Source organism: Camelus bactrianus, chromosome 6 (genome assembly GCF_048773025.1).
Source record: "Camelus bactrianus isolate YW-2024 breed Bactrian camel chromosome 6, ASM4877302v1, whole genome shotgun sequence".
In the NCBI taxonomy this organism is placed as follows: domain Eukaryota; kingdom Metazoa; phylum Chordata; class Mammalia; order Artiodactyla; family Camelidae; genus Camelus; species Camelus bactrianus.
In genome coordinates this window covers 83,377,125-83,395,574 of record NC_133544.1, presented here as the reverse complement: position 1 = coordinate 83,395,574, position 18,450 = coordinate 83,377,125, and the positions used below count along the sequence as shown (strand labels likewise).

Genomic DNA, 18,450 nt, shown 5'->3' with positions numbered 1-18,450 from the left:
AAAATATTTGTGTAAGGAGGAGAGGTAGAAGTGAGCTGAATAAGACAATCTTCTGCCTGTCCCAAATTGTTGGCATTCTTGACTTTTTTGGAAAACATTTCCTTGAAGGATTTAGACGCTGCTTCCTTTCAGCGTTTAAAGAAGTGAACTTAGGTTCAAGTGCTCTCCATAGACCCTTGTTTTTGAAATCTTATTTTTAGTTTAGGGATTCAGTTCTTTCTTACAGTTCTAGGAAAGAAAGGACTGTCACCTGCACATTGGCCCTTTGGAACTAGACTGCTAGATGGTGATGCTAATAGCAGCCAATACATATACAGGACTTACCATGTGCCGGACACTGCTCTAAACTTGATCTGTGTACACTGACTTAGTCCTCACAACAGCCCTTTAAGATAGGTTTGCTTTTGTGTTTCATCAATTCTAAAATATGTGGATGGTGCATTCTTGATCTTGCCAGAAGATGCTAATGAAAGGTTTTCACACAACTGTATCTTCAGAGCCACCTTTTAAAGTAACAATTGCAAGATGTCCTGGGGTTGTAAGACTATGAAGTGTAAGAGGCACCCTAATTATAAAGAAGCTAAAACAAGAAAGCACATGCATGATAGTATTCATAAAATCAGATGTCATTCCCAGTGTTGTGATGGGGAACCTGAGGCAAAAGACATTAAAATTTTTAAAGTGGCATGACTAGATTCACATCCAGGTGATTTGGTTTGGTTCTAGAGTCCATGTTCTTCACCTCCACTTTTTGCTCTCCCTCAATATGTTGGAATTGAGCCCTTAACATGTGAACAGACAGCCCAAGACCCACATACTCATCCTCTCATTATGGCATCTATGAGAGAATGTCACCAAGATGCTTGCAAGCGAGGAAGTGGGTGTGATGTGTGTTACCACCTGCCTTTAGGGCTGTGACAAGGATTGTTGCACTAATGTATGTAAAGTGCTTGATGTGGGCATCTGAGCTGTTTTTAGCAAGGGCAATGCAGTTGGGAAGCCTTGATGGACTGGCTTCCCATCCATCAATAGGCTAGAGTACTTGCTGGAAATTGTGTGCACAAAATGTGATTTGGTGCCCCAGATTCTGCACTGTGTATTTTTACTGATTCCCTTCCTTCTCTAAAGTGCCAACATAAAAATAATTTGTTATTTCTGTAATTGGAGAGTGGAGTATTTTTTTTCTAATCTGAAGAACAGGCCCCAGAAATACCACTCAAGACTTGAGTAACAAAAATAAGAAAGAAAAATCATTTTTAATATGAAGATGGTTCTATATGAAGACCTGCCAGCAGCTGAAACATCATTAAGTTGTCTTCACCTTGTGGTGGTCAGCAGTGGTGAGACAGCCACATATGGGACTGCAGGATGGGTTTGGGATTGCAGTTTGCTGTGGATTGGAATGATTTCCTGCTGAGAGATGGAATGATTCCATTAACTCTAGGCTTTGACTTACTGACTGCAAGCTTAGATAAGGAACTGTCACCATCAGTACTCTGCCCAAACCCTGAAAAATCTCTGTTAATGATTTGAAGATGTGCCTGCTTCCTGAATCCTTTGCTTTCCTAGCAGCTTCCTTACTCTTCAGAATTCTGGTCTCTGTTAACCCAGACCAGCCTGGTCATTGTGACCAATTTAGGGGAAACTCTACACAACCTTCTAATTTGCTAAAGGTTTTCCCCAACTGAAATCTCTATTTTATTGTTGGGTCATGGATTGCTGTTTTGCTGTGAGGTCCCCAAGATAAGACAGGAGGTGGGTTCTCAACCAAGGAAGCCTGTTTCACTCATCATTCCTTTTCCTATTGTTTATTGTATTCTCTTTGGCCAGTATCCTTTCTCTCAGCCTGTTTATTGCATTCCAACATGGACAAACTGTTGAAGTGTATAAAGAAATGATACTGTAATAGAGATAAAAATTTTGAGTACAGGCTGTCTACAATTGAGATAATTGTAAGTAAAATTTTAAGTTTATTGATTTGCATAAGTTTAAGGCACCCAACCATTGCTTTTGGTGTTTCTGATGATCATTTTATATTTTTTAGTCTTCAACTGTTTGAACATCTGATTGGTCAACTTGGACTGTTTGGAACCAGTTTTTACCTTGATCTAATCACAAGCAGTTTGATAAAATTAGAGCAAATATGACCTGGTTGGAGAAAGATTTAAGTGGTCAGCACGTGCTTGATTCAATAAAATATACCCTGAACCAATCAAACCTGGTGTGAGCCGGTCAGAACCTGCTTGTCCAGGTCAGAACTTACTTGAACTAGCTAAAATCAGTCTGAAGCAATGTGAGCTCTTAAAACCAAATGATTTTGGTTAGATACATGTGGTTTTAGCCAAAGTGGCTTTAGATCAATCAGAAATGGTTTTGTAGGTGGAACATCTTTTGACTTAACTCACTCTGAACCAGTATGAACCACTGAGATTCTTTTGAACAAGTATGAACATGTTAGAATGATTAGAGTATTTTATACAATTTAAATCTGTTTTTAAGTTGGTCATAACTCTTTTGAAATGGATGTATCCATTTAAAATTAATTGAAAATGATTTGAATCAGCCAAAAAAAGATAAGAATTAGTTTGAAAGTGATCTTTGTTGACTCAGTAAACTACTCTGAGCCAGTAAGCAATCTTTTGTGCCAGAAACACATGTTTTGAGCTGCCCAGAGGCCATTTCAGAAATTGTTCTAGGTCTTCAGAGCCAGTCTGATATGTCCAGAATAGGAAGAAGAGAGTGAGCTAACATTTACAGAATACTCCGTATATGCCAAGCCTTGTGCTGGGCACGCAGCAAAGAGTGTCTCATTCAATTCTTAGCACATGGTGTGAAGTTGTGTATATTATATTCTTTTTCATGGGATAGAAACCTGAAAATCCAAGGCTCAGAGACATCTGAGTAGCTGCTATGAGGGTGACATGGAATTCAGTCTGACTCTGCTTGTCCTCAGAGGTCGTATGTTCTCTGTTAGGCTACCTTGTATGATGTCATACCTGGTCACCTTTAAGTCCAACATGCATTTGTAAAAACTTGAGTAATGGGCATGAAGCTTGGGGTAGAACAGACATTGGACTTGAAGTTAGGAGACCTATGTTCTTGACCGTGCAAATGAGTTAAACTCTATGGGCTCTATTTCGTTCTTTAGAAAACTGAAATCAGAGATGAAAGGAGGGTCTGAGCATTTGTTTTCAGATCAACAAGGCAGATAACTGTCTAAAGGTACAGTCTAAAGAGTGCAAACTATGATTAATATTGACAGTGGTATCTATAACTTCAGTTGTGGCATTTGGTTTTTTAACCAAATGTTTCCTTTATGACAGCTTGGTTTGGGAACAAACTGTTCCATATTGCTGTTACCATGAACAGAAAACAAAACCCACGAAGATCATTTGTAGATACATGTGTGATTCTTTGGGTGCAGCAGAAAAGGTTCGTCTCTATTTGAATTCCATCCAAGTAGGTTTAGAGAATTCTAGAAGAGTGATGCCGTTGGTGACATTTCCCCTGTGCCTGAAATGATGAAAAACATAGCTATAGGAAGAACTGTTTTTCAAAATAAAAGAGGAAATCAGGTAGCCAACAGTGTCTTCTTGCATCATTCTCCTTGCAGAATTTGGAGTTGCTTTCTGCTTGCTCATTTATTTGGAGGGGAACCCTCTCCCCCAGCACACCAGATGATGAAATGTTATCTGGACCTGCTTTTCAATTCTCAAGTATTAGCTCTTAATTATGAATAACTTGGAGCCAAGTGAAATGCTGTGATACGATATACTAGAATATTTATTTGTACCTAGGTGGTCATCCTCTGGAGAGGAATTCTGTTACATACCATTAATACTGGCAACCTACACCTGCAGATACAGAAGCTAGCATAGGAAAGCCATCATGAGTCAAGCGTTGCTCTTTATAGTGTGCAAACAGAATTCTGAATGTTTGTAGAGGCTCTGCCCTTATCGACCGACCAGCCGTATCAGAGTGTGAGGGCACAGACTTGCACTAAGGCTCTCCGAGGAAGGACAGTGCAGCGGCTCTTGGGGATCAGAATTCAGGATTTTTGAATGTAAAGTGAGTCACCAAATTGAGGATGGGGTGGGGGAGGCAACCTTGAAAATCAATAAACCTCCTTGCTTGAACTTTTATTAATTTTATGGATCTATAGAAATAATCCTATGGGAAGCACTAAGAAATGTGGTAAAGTCTCTGGATAGGAGCTGGCTGGGTGAGAAGAGGACAATGAGAAGAAAATTAGCAGCATCTAGTGAGGGGGGATGACGTGTCTGTGGATGGATGAGTATGTATGTTTGAATGGGTACATAGAGTTGGCAATGGTAATGGAACAGCTGATTATTCTTCTGATTTTGGGAGGGTTTATTGGTATCAGAAATGGGAGGATAAAAAGAAATAAGCCTTCCCCTGGAAACAGACTACATTCCCAGTCTGACTGATACTTTGAATAGTTTGAATCTGTTTAGAGGACAAAAAAAAAAAAAAAAAAAAAAAAAAAAAAAATCATGAAAAGTGCTGATTGCCGTGGATTAAAAAGTAACCATGATTTGGTCTTGTTGTAAAAAGAATATTTCTTCTCTATGGTGAACTTCTGCTTTGGTCAATATTGAAGAGTTGAATTGGTAGCATTTCCTGTGGAATACCAAGGCAAATATAGATACATGAGCCCTTCATTGTGGAACTCACTTCCCAAGTGAAAAGTGATATTCCAGAAAAATCTGATTTAACATGTAGTGTGTAGCAATAATAATATATAAGGAAGCTGAAAACTCAGTTTTACTTGTGAATTTAGCACTATCTTTGAAGGGATCATAATGACATATGAAAACGTGTGGGATAAATGAAATTGCCTAGAAGTCCAAGTTAAAAGAGGAAAGCCAAGGATGTAGAAGTAGGAGACTTTGAAAAAGAAGGGGAAAGTGGAACCACTTGCATTTTAAGAATTATTATTATTCCTGGGACTTTCTCCTTCCTCTTTTCTCTCTTTTTTGTTAATTTTTAAAACTTTTTTTTTATTGAGTTATAGTCATTTTACAATGTTGAGTCAAATTCCAGTGTAGAGCACAATTTTTCAGTTATACATGAACATACATATATTCATTGTCACTCTTTTTTTTGCTGTGAGAACCACAAGATCTTGTATATATTTCCCTGTGCTATACAGTATAATCTTGTTTATCTATTCTGCTGTTAATTTTTATTCTACATGATCTGCATATAAGAATTAGTGACCCAAAACTACAATGAGATATCACCTCACACCAGTCAGAATGGCCATCATTCAAAAGTCGATGAATGATAAATGCTGGAGAGGGTGTGGAGAAAGGGGAACCCTCCTACACTGCTGGTGGGAATGTAGTTTGGTGCAACCACTATGGAAAACAGTATGGAGATTCCTCAAAAAACTAAAAATAGACTTACCATATAATCCAACAATCCCACTCCTGGGCAAATATCTAGAGGGAACTCTAATTCAAAAAGATACATGTACCCCAATGTTCATAGCAGCACTATATATAATAGCCAAGGCATGGAGACAACCTAAATGTCCATTGACAGATGATTGGATAAAAGTTGTGGTATATTTATACAATGGAATACTACTCAGCCATAAAAATAGTAAAATAATGCCATTTGCAGCAACATGGATGGACCTAGAGATCATCATTCTAAGAGAAGTAAGCCAGAAAGAGAAAGAAAAATACCACGTGCTATCACTCACGTGGAATCTAAAAAATAAAAGAAGGGAAAAAAAGGACACTATGAACTCATCTACAAAACTGAATCAGACTCGTAGACATAGTAAACAATCTTATGGTTACCAGGAAAGGAATGGAAAGGGATAAATTTGGGAGTTTGAGATTTACAAATGCTAGCCACTATATATAAAAAATAGATTTAAAAAAAGAGAAAGTTTCTTCTGCATAGCACAGGGTATTATGTTCAATATCTTATACTAATAGCCTTTAATGAAAAAGAATATGAAAATGTATATATGTATATATATGTGCATGATTGGGACATTGTGCTGTACACCAGAAACTGACACATTGTAACTGACTGTACTTCAATTAAAAAAAAAGAATTAGTGACCATTCCTCTTGATTTTCATTCTCACTTGGAATTTATGTCTTCACAATACTATAATATACACGTTAAATTTAAACTAAACTGTTAGTTATTTACCATTTCAGTAGCATCTGATCTAGCAAATGATTAAGTCCTTGGGGCAGTGAATGACGTCTAATCCTGTCTTCACAGAACCCTTAGGCATGTAGGTGTTACGCAGAAGTACTTGTTGAACTGAGTATTAAAGGAGGTCACTTTATTCATGGAGGATTCTAATATTTTCTAATGGGTTATTGGTAAATTTGCATTTGTTCATATTTTTCAGGTGAACCACTGAGCTCTTCATTATGTCTGATGGAGACTATGATTACCTCATCAAGTTTTTAGCTTTGGGAGACTCTGGAGTAGGGAAGACCAGTGTACTTTACCAGTACACAGATGGTAAATTTAACTCCAAATTTATCACGACAGTCGGCATTGACTTCAGGGAAAAGAGAGTGGTAAGTTCTGTATCCTTCTACATAAAAGTGTAATCTCTGAGTCAACTGCTGCCTGTCTGCTTTGTTTGCTTTGTAGGAATTAGGAGGACAAAGGTTGGAATCAAAAATTAAAGGGCCCGTATGAAAGTGTATTACGTTCAGTCTGGGCGGTGTGATTAGAGGCTATGCGGAAGGACACTTCATAGAAAACCCAGCAGATAAAAGAAAAGTGAAGGTTCTTTTAAAATTTAAAATACCCTTTTGGTTTGTGTCTTCCTGCTGGATTCCTCCGAGTTATTTGTCTGCCTTTTTTATGAAGCTTATAGTCCACCCTGCCCTTCACGTCCCAGTTTTGTGGGCTGTTTTTTTCCATCTTTGGTATCATTTTTAATGGCTTTTCTCATGATGAAGGCCTCGGCAATCCCACATGGAATGTTAAGTGGCAGAACTCATGGCTGCCGCTCGCCGGGAGTGTGAGGCTGGAGTAGGAGTGGGCCAGGTGCCTGTAGTGCATGTTGATCTGGGAGGTAACCAAGGGAACAGGGAACAGGAAGGTTCTGCGGAATCAGGGAGGAGCCTCTTTTCAGAGGACTGCAAGGTAAGTTATTCTGGTGGTAGAGGGGAAGGTAGGAGGTCACGGTGTCTGGGAACTACCTTTCTTGCTGAAAGATCAACTGTTACCATGAAGCAAGCCGACAAGGAGTCAGGAAATTAATGACAGAGACCCTTTGGTGGATCATATTCTACCTGGGAAAGATACCGGGTCCCAGGGACCGAAGAATTGACTCCGTCCGATCCACCCTAGGCCTCTTCTTCCACTACCAAAGAGTCTTTTTTTTTCTTTTTCACTTTTATTTTTACTAGTTTTTAGTGAGGTATAGTTGATGTACAATACTATATAAGTTTCAGGTGTACAATATAGTGATTCACAATTTTTAAAGGTTATATTCCATTTATAGTTATTATAATATATGGGCTATATCTCTGTGTTTCATTTGAAGTCTTTAATCCATTTACAGTCAATATAATTACTAATAAAGTAGGATTTATATATGTCATTTGGCTCCTTGTTTTCTGTGTGACTTACCTCTTTTTTGTTCCTCTCTTCATGGCTGCATTATTTTGTGTTATATAGGTATTTTTCGTATACCATTTAAATCCCTCTTTCATTCTTTACTATATATTTTTGAGTTATTTTCTTAATTGTTCCCCTGGGGATTACAATTGTCATCTTAATTTTTAGCACTCTTGTTTGTTAAAAATTAAGAACTTTGTTTAATTATTACCAACTAAATTTCAATGTTCTACTCCACTCTTATGTGGCTTCATTTCATACCCCCTCCTTTGCACTGTTATTGTCATACAAATTGCATCTTTATGTGCTGTGTGCCCATCAACACAGATGTATAATAATTATTTTATGCAATTGTATTTTAATCAGATTGAATAAAAGAGTTAACAAAAAACCATTTATATTGTATTTTATATTGACCCATGTAGTTACTTTTACTGGTGCTCTTTATTTTTTTGTGTGGATTTGAATTACTGCCTAGTGTCCTTTCATCTCAGCCTGAAGCACTGTCTTTATTATTTCTTGTAGGGCAGTTTTGCTAACAATAAATTTTCTGTTTACGTTTATCTGAGGATGTCTTAACTTATCTTTTAATTTTAAAGGATAGCTTTGCTAAATATAAGATTCTTGGTTGGTAGTCCTTTTCCTTTCAGCACTTTGATTTTGTCATCCTGGTGCCTTTGACCTCCATTTTTTTGTTGAGAAACCAGCTCTTAGTCTTGTTGTGATCCCTTCTATGTGATGAAATCACTTTTCGCTTTCTGCTTTTAAGATTATCTTTTTGTCTTTTGATTTTGACAATTTGATGGTGCTATGTCTACTCAATATTATAACAGGCAGAAAAATATTTTTTCATTCTTTTTTTTTTATGCCTTAAGGCTAGATGATCTCAACTGACCTAGCTTCAATTTCAGTGATTATTTATTCTGCCAGTTCAAGTCTGCTCTTTAGTCCCTCTAGTGAATTACACTTCAGTTATTGTAATTTTCAACTCCAGAACTTCCATTTGCTAGTTTTTATAATATCTGTCTCTCTATTGACATTCTCTATTCAGTGAGGCATTATTCTCATACTTTCCATTAGTTCTTTGACGTAATCTCCTTCAGTTCTTTAAAGATGTGTATAACAACCAGTTTAAAGTCTTTGTCTGGTAAGTTCAACATCTGGGCTTCCTTAGGAATAATTTCTTTTGGTTGCTTTTTTCCCCTGTGTATGGGCCATAGTTTCCTGTTTCTTTGTGTGCTTTATAAATTTTGTTGAAGATTGGACATTTAAAATTATATATGGTGATAACTCTGGAAATCAGGTTTCTCCCCTCTCCCAAGGGTTTCTTGTTTTTGCTGTTTATCTTTGTTGTTGCTGTTTATTTGTTTAGGGACACTCTTGGGCTAATTCTCTAAAGTCTTTCCTGTACAGCCCTGCACTTGAACCTGACCTAGTAGATTCCAAGGAATATTTTGAAACTGTTCAAATCTCCCTGTGGACATCTCATTTCCTATTTTTTCTTTTTAAAGTTTTTTTTGATTAAACTTTCATCAGTTTTAACTGATATTGCTGCTTTTAGTAGCTGTGATGTTAAATAATTGCCACTGATGGTTTTCAATGAATGGCCAAAGAACAGGGTTATTCTCATAGAGCAACCTCCGAGTCAGATCAAATAAAGACAAGATTTGGGAATGGTGCAGGCAGATTTCAGACAGATCAGATCTCTGGGGATGAGATGTTTGGAGAGCGTCGAACCTCTTCTACCTCTACTGCCTACAGTCGTTGCTACACTAATGGTTTTCATTGCTACCATAGTTGTGCATCTGTTGCTTTTCAAGGCTTCTGTGGAGCTGGAGGTGGAGGGGATGGGAATAGGACAAGTTAAAACGGCACAAAGCTTACTCTTTTTACTGATAGCTGTTTTTCTTGAGTGCTCCTTGGAATGTTACAAGCCTTCGTTAATTTTAAGAGTTTGGAAAAAGTTGATTTTGACAATTTTTGCCAGTGCTTTTATTGCTTTGTTGGAAGGAGAGACTTTCAGAGGTCCTTCCTGTAAAACTGTTCTAGGAGTACTTTTTAAAGATGGGATGGAGAGAAGTCATAGAAAGGTAGCATTTCCTGAAGCTAGTGACCTGAGGGAACTTTGAGGAAAGGTGAGTTAATTATTTTTTAATACAAATCAAATATATCAATATATTTAATACAAATTTTAATATTGTAATATATTTATAATTATTGTATATATTTATAAAATATATATAACGTGCATATATCTTTTTTTTTCTGTAGGGCTTTCTGGTGCAGATCAGAAAACCTGCTAGACAAATTCTAACAGAGATTTTTTTTGCTGTTATGCATACATCTTTTAATGAAATTATCATGTTACCCAAAGACAATTATTTGAAATAAAATACATACAAGGTCGTATTCCAGTTGGGATTTTCTTCAGAAGTTTAGGTGCTTTGTGGAGCTGTACTGAACAGGAAAGTGAGACGAGCTCACTGGTCTCACATGTTCTCTTTCTCTCTTTCTTTTTGCCGTTTTAGGTGTACAGAGCCAATGGGCCAGATGGAGCTGTGGGCCGAGGCCAGAGAATCCACCTGCAGCTGTGGGACACAGCAGGGCAGGAGAGGTATGAGATCTTCCATCTGTGCTCGTTACTGGAGGGAGGGGGAAAAACAGCCAAGCTCTTCACACAGTGATCTGAGCAGGAAAAGGCCAGCTGATGAGTTGACTTGCACCTGGATAAGACATCCTGCCAAATTAGCAGGAAGTTTATCAGTCTGAGACGACAACGGTTGCTTTCTTTCATACAAGGTCAAAGGGAAAATGAATCCTTTTCAAAATGGACCCTTTCACCTATGGACTTTTTTCCTTTTCTTCCTTTTTCTTTTTCAGACCTGTATATTTTTCTCCATTTACTTTTGCTCTTAGCTAGAGAGAAAGCCGTAGAGTTGCATGTGTTATTCTTACCTAATGTTTGAAACATAGTAGAAAATCTGGTTGGAATTTATATGGTCAGAGGTTGCTTGATAAAGTGTCATATGATACCCCCCCCCAAAAAAAGTCACATGAAATCTTCATCTAAAGTTACCTTTAGTTTAGCTACAGCATTGTTATCTTTGTTTCCTTGAAGGATTTGATTTGTTTTTTTTCAACTTTCTATTATGGAAAACTCCAAGATAGACGGAAGTAGAGAGGACTGCACAGAGAACTCATGTCCTCATTTCCCAATGTCAGCAGTCACCTCGCCTCTTCTCACAATCCCCCTGGCTCCCACCCCCCAAATAGTTTGAAGCAAATTCCAAATATCAGATTATTTCACTCATAACTATTTTGGTATGTATCTCTGAAAGATAAGTACTCTTTTTGTAAAAACATGGATTAGAAGTATTTGAGAAAACTTACAACAGCAGGTTAGATGACAAATTCTTACCAGTATTTTCTTCCTTGGAGCCTGTGCCTGTCAGTTGCAGACTTTGCATAAAGGCGAAAGAAGAGAAAAGCGACTCCTAGAAGGAGAGAGGGGAGACGGCAGGGTAAAACCTTGGTAGAGAGAGAGTCCCAAGAAAGGGTAGAGACTGAGTCAAGACACCCTCCACCTTAAAGCCAAAGCAGTGGTTATCAGAGAGGAGAAATCGTAAGTCATAGGTAAATGATAGAGACTGAATTTAAAAGGTCACAGAACACATAGTGATGTCACGTCAAGCCAAGCTTTCACAGGACAAGGAACACACACACAGCAAGCACCACCGCTTTTGGTCTAAATAACTCTGAATTGTACAATAAACTCTTGCCTGAGATAAAGGGGTCATAAGCTAGTTCTTGTCATCCCTGGCAGGCTAAGTTTTCAAATCACGTGGTCTATTAACACAGAAACTTATGTAAGTGATAACTAACTGTCTTTTACACATTTGGAATATTATCATGTAATTTGTTAGAAATTTTTAAAAAAAATTCCACAGATCATTTTTATCTTAAAAGAATGATTTCAAAGTATATCTTTTGATGGTTGTTGGCATTTTATGAAGTCTAGATGTATTTTCAAATATTCTTTCTTGCTCTAGATGCCTATTTACTATATTTCGTAAGAGGCCCAATATAATTGATTATATACATAATTTTACACTGTTGAAAGCATCTATTGATATAACATTGTGATTCAGTAAATGTGGTGTAACTGAATTACACCTGCATAACGTGCTATAATGTGACTTTACGACAAACAGTGGCATGTTGTTAAACATCTGATTTGTTACTGATGAGCTATTTTAAGAGGCTGAGGGCACTGCTGGCAGCTTTATATTTCAAGAGTGGGGCCGTGGTTCAGGTGACCGATCTGTTCTCATGTTCCTAGGTTTCGTAGCTTGACAACTGCATTCTTCAGAGATGCTATGGGGTTTCTTCTGCTTTTTGACCTGACAAATGAGCAAAGTTTCCTCAACGTCAGAAACTGGATAAGTAAGTTTTATTTTTCCCTGCTTCTTCCACTCCCGGCAATAAACTCCCTCTGATATTCTATTTCTGCTGTAAGTTGTTTTGGAGGGCCTCCTAATACCGTTTGAAGGAACAACGCCTTTGGTTTTGGGGCAAAGATAACTGAAATACTCTGCTTTCCCCAGTAATGCTAACTTTCATTTGTTGTACACCTTGCACTCGAGATGCAAGGAGTGCTTCCTGTGTAATCTCTTAATCAGTCTTTTCCACAGACGGGCCTCTTGTCCCCATTTTATAGATGGGGAAATAGAAGCCTGGACAAGCGCTAGCAAGTACTGTACCATCCCAGGGTTTAAAGCAGATATTACATTGATCCTTTTGAAAGCTTAATGGATCTTACCCTTGGCTCCATGTCTCTTCTGTGTTTCGAGGCCCACTGTCTATTTTTAGGGCCAGAGCATTTGCCTGGAGGATCTTGTCACAGAAACCCCTAGAACTGCATTGCCCAAAGTGGCCCCAGCACGTTATATATGAACCTCCATTTTGGCTCTTTGGAGACATCCTGATCTCTTAATGATTGGTTAGGAGCCATTTAAAATCCTGCTTCTTGACCAAACGAAACATTTCCCTCTCTTGGTTGTATTAGTGTAACCTTGGAGAATCTATGGGGGAGGGCTGTGATGTTCAATTCTTAACATCCAAATCTTTAAAATGAAAACACTATTTCAAAACACCTACTACTTAAAAATATCTCGGTGTTTTGGTATTATGAAAGGGTAATGAGCTGTGGGTTTGAAAGTAGAAAACCTTATTTTTAAAAAGGTGAGCTTTTTAGTAATATATGTAGTGCATTGTGGTTTCCAAGGCATTTTCACATACTTGGTGTCTGATCCCCACGACCGCCTGGTGAGGAGATGCAGGTGGGTGATATGTCCTTATTTTAGGAGGAAGACGCCGGCCCTTACAGAGTAATAGACTTGTCCAAGGACATGGAGATTTTGGCTCTCAGTTCACTGGCCCTTTATGCTCTTTCTCAACTAAGTGGATCACTCAGAGTTGATGAGCTATTTAATACTTTCAATATAGGTTCCCCGATTTAGTTACGCTTACTGGGCTTCGCTTTAAGTGCCTGGCTGAGTCACACACCTCACTCGTTCCCCCACGGTGGCTATTTCTAGTGTCTTCTCCTCCTTCCTTGCTTATCATCCTTTCCTTTGTATCATCGGAACAAATTCTGGGGCTTTGTTAAGTCCAGCACTTCATAGAGATTGTTGCTGGAGATGTGTTCATAGAATATTAGCATTGAAAGATCATCAACCCGCCTATTTTTCAGTGGCAGGAACCGAAACTCTGAGTCATTAGATAAATCTTGTCCATCAGGGCTTTATAGCTAGTTAGATGAAGAACAAAATCATGTGAAATTATGGGTATGTATGTATTTTATTGTGTTTTCCTTATAGTGTGAAAGAATCCTTATTGTCCAGTTAGGTGAAGAAAACTTATACATATAGAAGATTTTATGTCTTCAGTGGAAAGTATTCTCCTCCCTCCATACTGTTTTGTTTTGTTTTGTCTTGTTTTTTTTAAAGGTATGATGTTCAGGGGAGGGTATAGCTCAGTGGTAGAGCATGTGCTTAGCATGCATGAGGTCCTGGGTTCAATCCCCAATATCTCCGTTAAATAGATAAATAAACAAACAAACCTAAAAAACAAGTATGATGTTCAATGTCAAAGGTGGTAATATCAAATCTTAATTAGGACTAAAAATTTGTTAATTATCTATACACTTTATTTTTCCTCTGCCTGTTAGTGTTTTGAGTATTACAGGGATCATTCTTTTCGTCTGTTTTTGAGTCAAATAATGTACATCCCAGTGGCACATAGCAGAACAGAGGCAGTGTTGCATTAAGCAGGTAGCTGACTCCTGGGTGCTGAAGGCCTGGGGAGCGGAGAGCAGGTCCGCACCCTCTCTGTGCTACTCAAGAGCTGCATCACAGTCCTTTCTGCCTTGACTCCAGATCTCTCCGTCCCTTCTTAGGAAGGGGCTCAGAGTCCAAAGGTGATCCCTGCTTAATTTAGGAGACTGAACAGAGAGCTGTGTCCTCTGGGCCTGAATTTGAAACCTGAAAGGAAGCAAGTGGTGTCGTATCACTCACCTGTCTTCCTGGAACTTGATAAGCAAGTCACACCTGCGGTCCTTCCTCAGTGGCTGCACATTTTGTATGGAAACTCTAAAGGAGCCTGAATTTCCAAGCTTTCCTTCTGTAGCCTCACATACATGGTAGATGAGCCCAACAGCTATCTTTTTACATATTTTTGCCTTTCTATTTTTATTCCTATCCTATTCCCTCTGTCTAAAAAGCCCCCCCACACACACCCACTCCCATTTTCTTAAAAAATTAGAGTTCTGCTTACTCTTTAATATCTGGCAAAACATGACCCCCATGGAATTTTCTGTGATCTTTGTTGGATTAAATTTTTTTTATCCTCTTAACTCCTATCACATTTTGTGCTATTTCTCAGGTCCTTATCACATAACCATCTCGAGTTGTAGTTATTTATGTATGTGCTTTTTTCCTTAGATTTTTGAAAAGAATTTATTAATTTACTTTTTATATAAGTAATTCACAGTCTTTATAGAAAAATTAGGAAAAAGTGGAAAAATCAATTATCGTACTTCCCAGATGACTCAAAATAAGCACTATTAACTATTATTACTGGTAATAATAGGTGATATTACCCGGGCTTTACAAAGCACTTCTAAATGCTTTGTTACATTAACTTAATGGTTCTCAAGTGTGAGCATGCATCTCGATCACCCAGGGGCTTGTTAAAATACAGATTCCAGGCCCCAAACCCAGCATTTCTGATTCAGTAGATCTGGGGTGGTACCTGAGAACCTGCATTTCTAACAAGTTCCCAGGTGTTGATTAGGAGGCTGGCCCATGGATCTGATCTGAAGAATCAGTGAATTAACTCATGTAATTCTGACCTCATCTCTGGGAAGTACCATGATTATCAGCATTTCCAGATGGGGAAACTGAGGCACAGAGTGGCCAAGTAACTTCCTCAAGGCCACACAGGTAGTAAGTGGCAAAGCCCGGATTCAGTCTTAGACTAAACCCTGGGTCCTGAGCTGGTGCTCATAACCATGACACTGGACATACATAATGTTGACAGAGCACAGAGCCTCTCTGGAGACCAGAAAGGTTTCACAGTAGAGGTAACTGAGAGGGAGGTCTTAAAGGAAGCTTGGGGAGTCCCTGAGGAAGGTTGTGTTTGGGTTTTCAGGGGTGTGGGAGCAGCTTGTGCAGCAGCCTGGAGGAAAGAAAGGATGTGGCTGTTGTTGAAAATGACAGGCAGTTTGGTCTTCTCTATATAGGCCTCCCCACCCCCACCCCCTGACTGTTCCCTTGAGGGCAAAGGTCAGTGCCCTGAAATTCTACAGCAAGTTTTCAGGCCTATGTTATTGCTCAGTGAATGCTTGCCAACTTGACTTGCTCGTGATAAGATATAATGAACATGACTTTGTAATGAGGAACTAAAATGTCAAGACTTTTCTAGTTAACCATGATAAATAAATTGGGTGGGGTATACCTCAGGGGTAGAGTGCATGCTTAGCATGCGCAAGGTCCTGGGTTCAATCTCCAGCACCTCCATTAGACAGACAAACAAACAAACAAACAAATAAACTTAATTACATTCCCCTCCCCCAACAAACAAACAAAAATTAGGCCATAAATTTTGGAGTGTGTCTTATTGTGAAAGTTTGGGTTGCTTTACTTTCATTCTGGGGAGTGATGAGTAAGAAATAAGACTTTATTTTCCTTCTTTGGGAGATGAAACTCTTTAGCTTCACTGAAGTTCTTTTGATTTAATTATTTTTTTAAAAAATTGTGCCTATTTACAGGTTTTCAGATAAAAAAACAAAGCTATGGAGTAAGCATTGTAGTCTCTTGCTTCTTGGTTTTGGTGACAGAATTGTTGTTTATTCTGGGTTTTCTCTCTTCATTTAATCGTATACTTTGCTTGTGTTAGGTATGCTGATTCTGCCGTAGGGTGATAGGAAAATGTGAAAAACATTTCAGATAGAAATAGGCTAGTTTACAGAAAGAAAAAGAAAAATACCATAAGATGTCGCTTATATGTGAAATCTAAAAAAAAGAACACAAACAAACTTACTACAAATCAGAAACAGACTCACGGATGTAGAGAAGATACTTATGGTTACCAGGGGGTAAAAGGGGTGGGAAGGGACAAACTGGGAATTCGGAATTCGCACCTTTGGGGAGTGATGGAAATGTTAGCTGTCTTGATTGTGGAGATGGTTTACATCTATCAGAATTCGTCAGAGTGTACACCTGAAATATTGTGTAGTTTGCTGTACAGGAATCATACCACAATAAAGGTGTTTTACAAAAAAAAGAAAAAAAAAGAAATAGGCTAGTTTATAGAAAGACACTTCGTTTAAAAATGTCATTGTAGTAGAGAGCAACTATATGAAAAACAGAACTGTAAGATTAGCTGTAAGCTCTAGGAAATCCTCCAAGTGTTTTTTTCAAATGGCCTTCATAAAGAAGACAGCTTCGTTGTGGGTGTGTGTGTGTGTGTGTATGCACTTTTGGAGGGATAGCGAATTCTCCCATTCCCCTTGGATACAAATAAGCTGGGATATGTGTGTAAGGACAGGAGTAGTGTTACATCTCTGCCCCATCCATTTAGTTTTATAGATTAGGTTATTGGTGGTTTGAAAGTATTATATCGGTTCCTTATCTGTATGTCCATTTACAGTTTCAGTGCACTTTTGCATATATTGTCCACTGATCATATAGATCTAATTACTTACCTATAATACATTTTCTTATCTTCTGACATTAATAGGCCAGCTGCAAATGCATGCGTATTGTGAAAACCCAGATATAGTGCTATGTGGAAATAAGAATGATCTGGAAGACCAGAGAGTGGTCAAAGAGGAAGAAGCCAGAGCACTTGCAGAGAAATACGGGTGAGCATTTTTGCGGCGGGTCTGCAGAACGTGTTTCCAGTACAAACACCAGCATGTGAATAGGTAACAAAAAAGGTGAAATTGAAAAATTAAAACACTCAGCTGCAGGCCTTGGCAGGTGTCACGTACCTACTTTGTGTATTAATATTATATGATATGGGAACGATAGAGAAAGCATTGGGTGAGGGCCTTCACTCAGTTCAGTGCCGTTTTCTCAGTCTCTTGGTTTTTGAAGAAAGACAGCTTTGAAGGCAAATGCCCAAGATGCAAGTAGGAGATGCCCTGGATAAGGAAATCCTCTAGATTCAGGGAGGAAACTCCAGAGCCGGGTCTGGCATCCAAGGTCTTATTGGCTTTGAAATATCTATGCTGGGAGCGGAGTGTGAAGATCCCCTTTGGTTCAAGCTGTGTTTTTGTGGTTGAGAAGCAGCTGAATACTTTTCGTCCTTGAGCTCTGGGGATAGGATCGCAGCAGCAGCGTTAACTGGACAGGAAAGAAGGGTTCAGCTGCCACTAAAGTGTCAAAGGCGCCTCTGCAAAGCAACTTGTGCTTTGCTTTCTTTCCACCTGTAATATAATGAGAATGCAAATGTATGTGAATCGATTACCCCTGATGTAACTGGGAGGCAGCTAGTGGGGTGGAAGGAAGGGGAGCTAGAGGTGCTGTGGTGAGCTGGCTGTCGGGGATGCTACGGGCTGGTGCCCTTCATTGTTAGCAGATCCAGGGAGGTTGGAAGAGACCCTCTCCCTTATCGTTACGTGACCACCGCTTTGTTCTTCCTTGGGCTGATGGAGGGCAGGCGGCACTAGAGGATAGCGTTCACACTGGGGAGGGAGTGGAAGGGTAGGCTGGCCAGGTGGGAAGGAGCCAGGGTCTGGGAGCTTTAAATACCTGGTCAGAGTAGACCTGACCTCCCCGGGACAGGAAGTGGCGGGAAGCCTTGGAACTCGGAGGAATGTTAAGAACATTTTCCCAGGTCTCTGTCTGGCTGCGGTAGGTGGGGTGAAATGGAGAGAGGAAAGCCTGGAGACAGGGAGGTTGCTGTGATCCGTTAGGTGGGGAGGAGCTGTCATTGTGGGAGGGAAGAAAAGGAGTAAATCAGAGAAAATATGTAGGGTAGGGCAGAACAGTATTTTAAATCTTTCTCAATTCCAGCTGGTGGGTGGGGCAGGAGGAGGGGGAAAGTATGCACTCCATCAGCTACCCTGGCTTAATGCTGGCACAGATCTGCAGTAGGATGGGAGGGTTTCATCCTGGGGCAGGTGGTGTTTAACCCTGTTAGAAGCAGGGGAGCTTTTGACAAATACTCCCGTCTGGGCCTCCCCTGTGAGTCTCTGATGTCACTGATCTGGAGCGGCTTAACAGGTAAGATCATTGAAGAAATATACCCACA

At 39.2% G+C, this 18,450-nt stretch overlaps 1 protein-coding gene and 1 non-coding gene across 4 annotated transcripts in view; one reads left to right on the top strand and one right to left on the bottom strand.

Moving 5' to 3' along the window:
* The window catches only part of RAB27A (RAB27A, member RAS oncogene family), a 64,021-nt gene that overhangs the window by 38,674 nt on the left and 6,897 nt on the right, over nt 1–18,450 (top strand). For 2 of the 3 annotated variants that reach the window (XM_045506315.2, XM_010969484.3), the window contains exons 2-5: nt 6,404–6,578; nt 10,161–10,246; nt 11,972–12,075; nt 16,933–17,056. In XM_045506315.2, coding sequence (XP_045362271.1) covers nt 6,426–6,578; nt 10,161–10,246; nt 11,972–12,075; nt 16,933–17,056 — 467 coding nt within the window. In that variant the 5' untranslated portion in view covers nt 6,404–6,425. Of the gene's footprint in view, nt 1–3,947; nt 4,069–6,403; nt 6,579–10,160; nt 10,247–11,971; nt 12,076–16,932; nt 17,057–18,450 lie in introns of those variants that run through there. The other variant, XM_045506316.2, reaches the window with a different exon arrangement.
* Nucleotides 9,901–9,960, bottom strand: LOC123612653 (U7 small nuclear RNA). The gene has a single exon (XR_006719945.1). It is a non-coding gene; the product is annotated as a U7 small nuclear RNA (small nuclear RNA).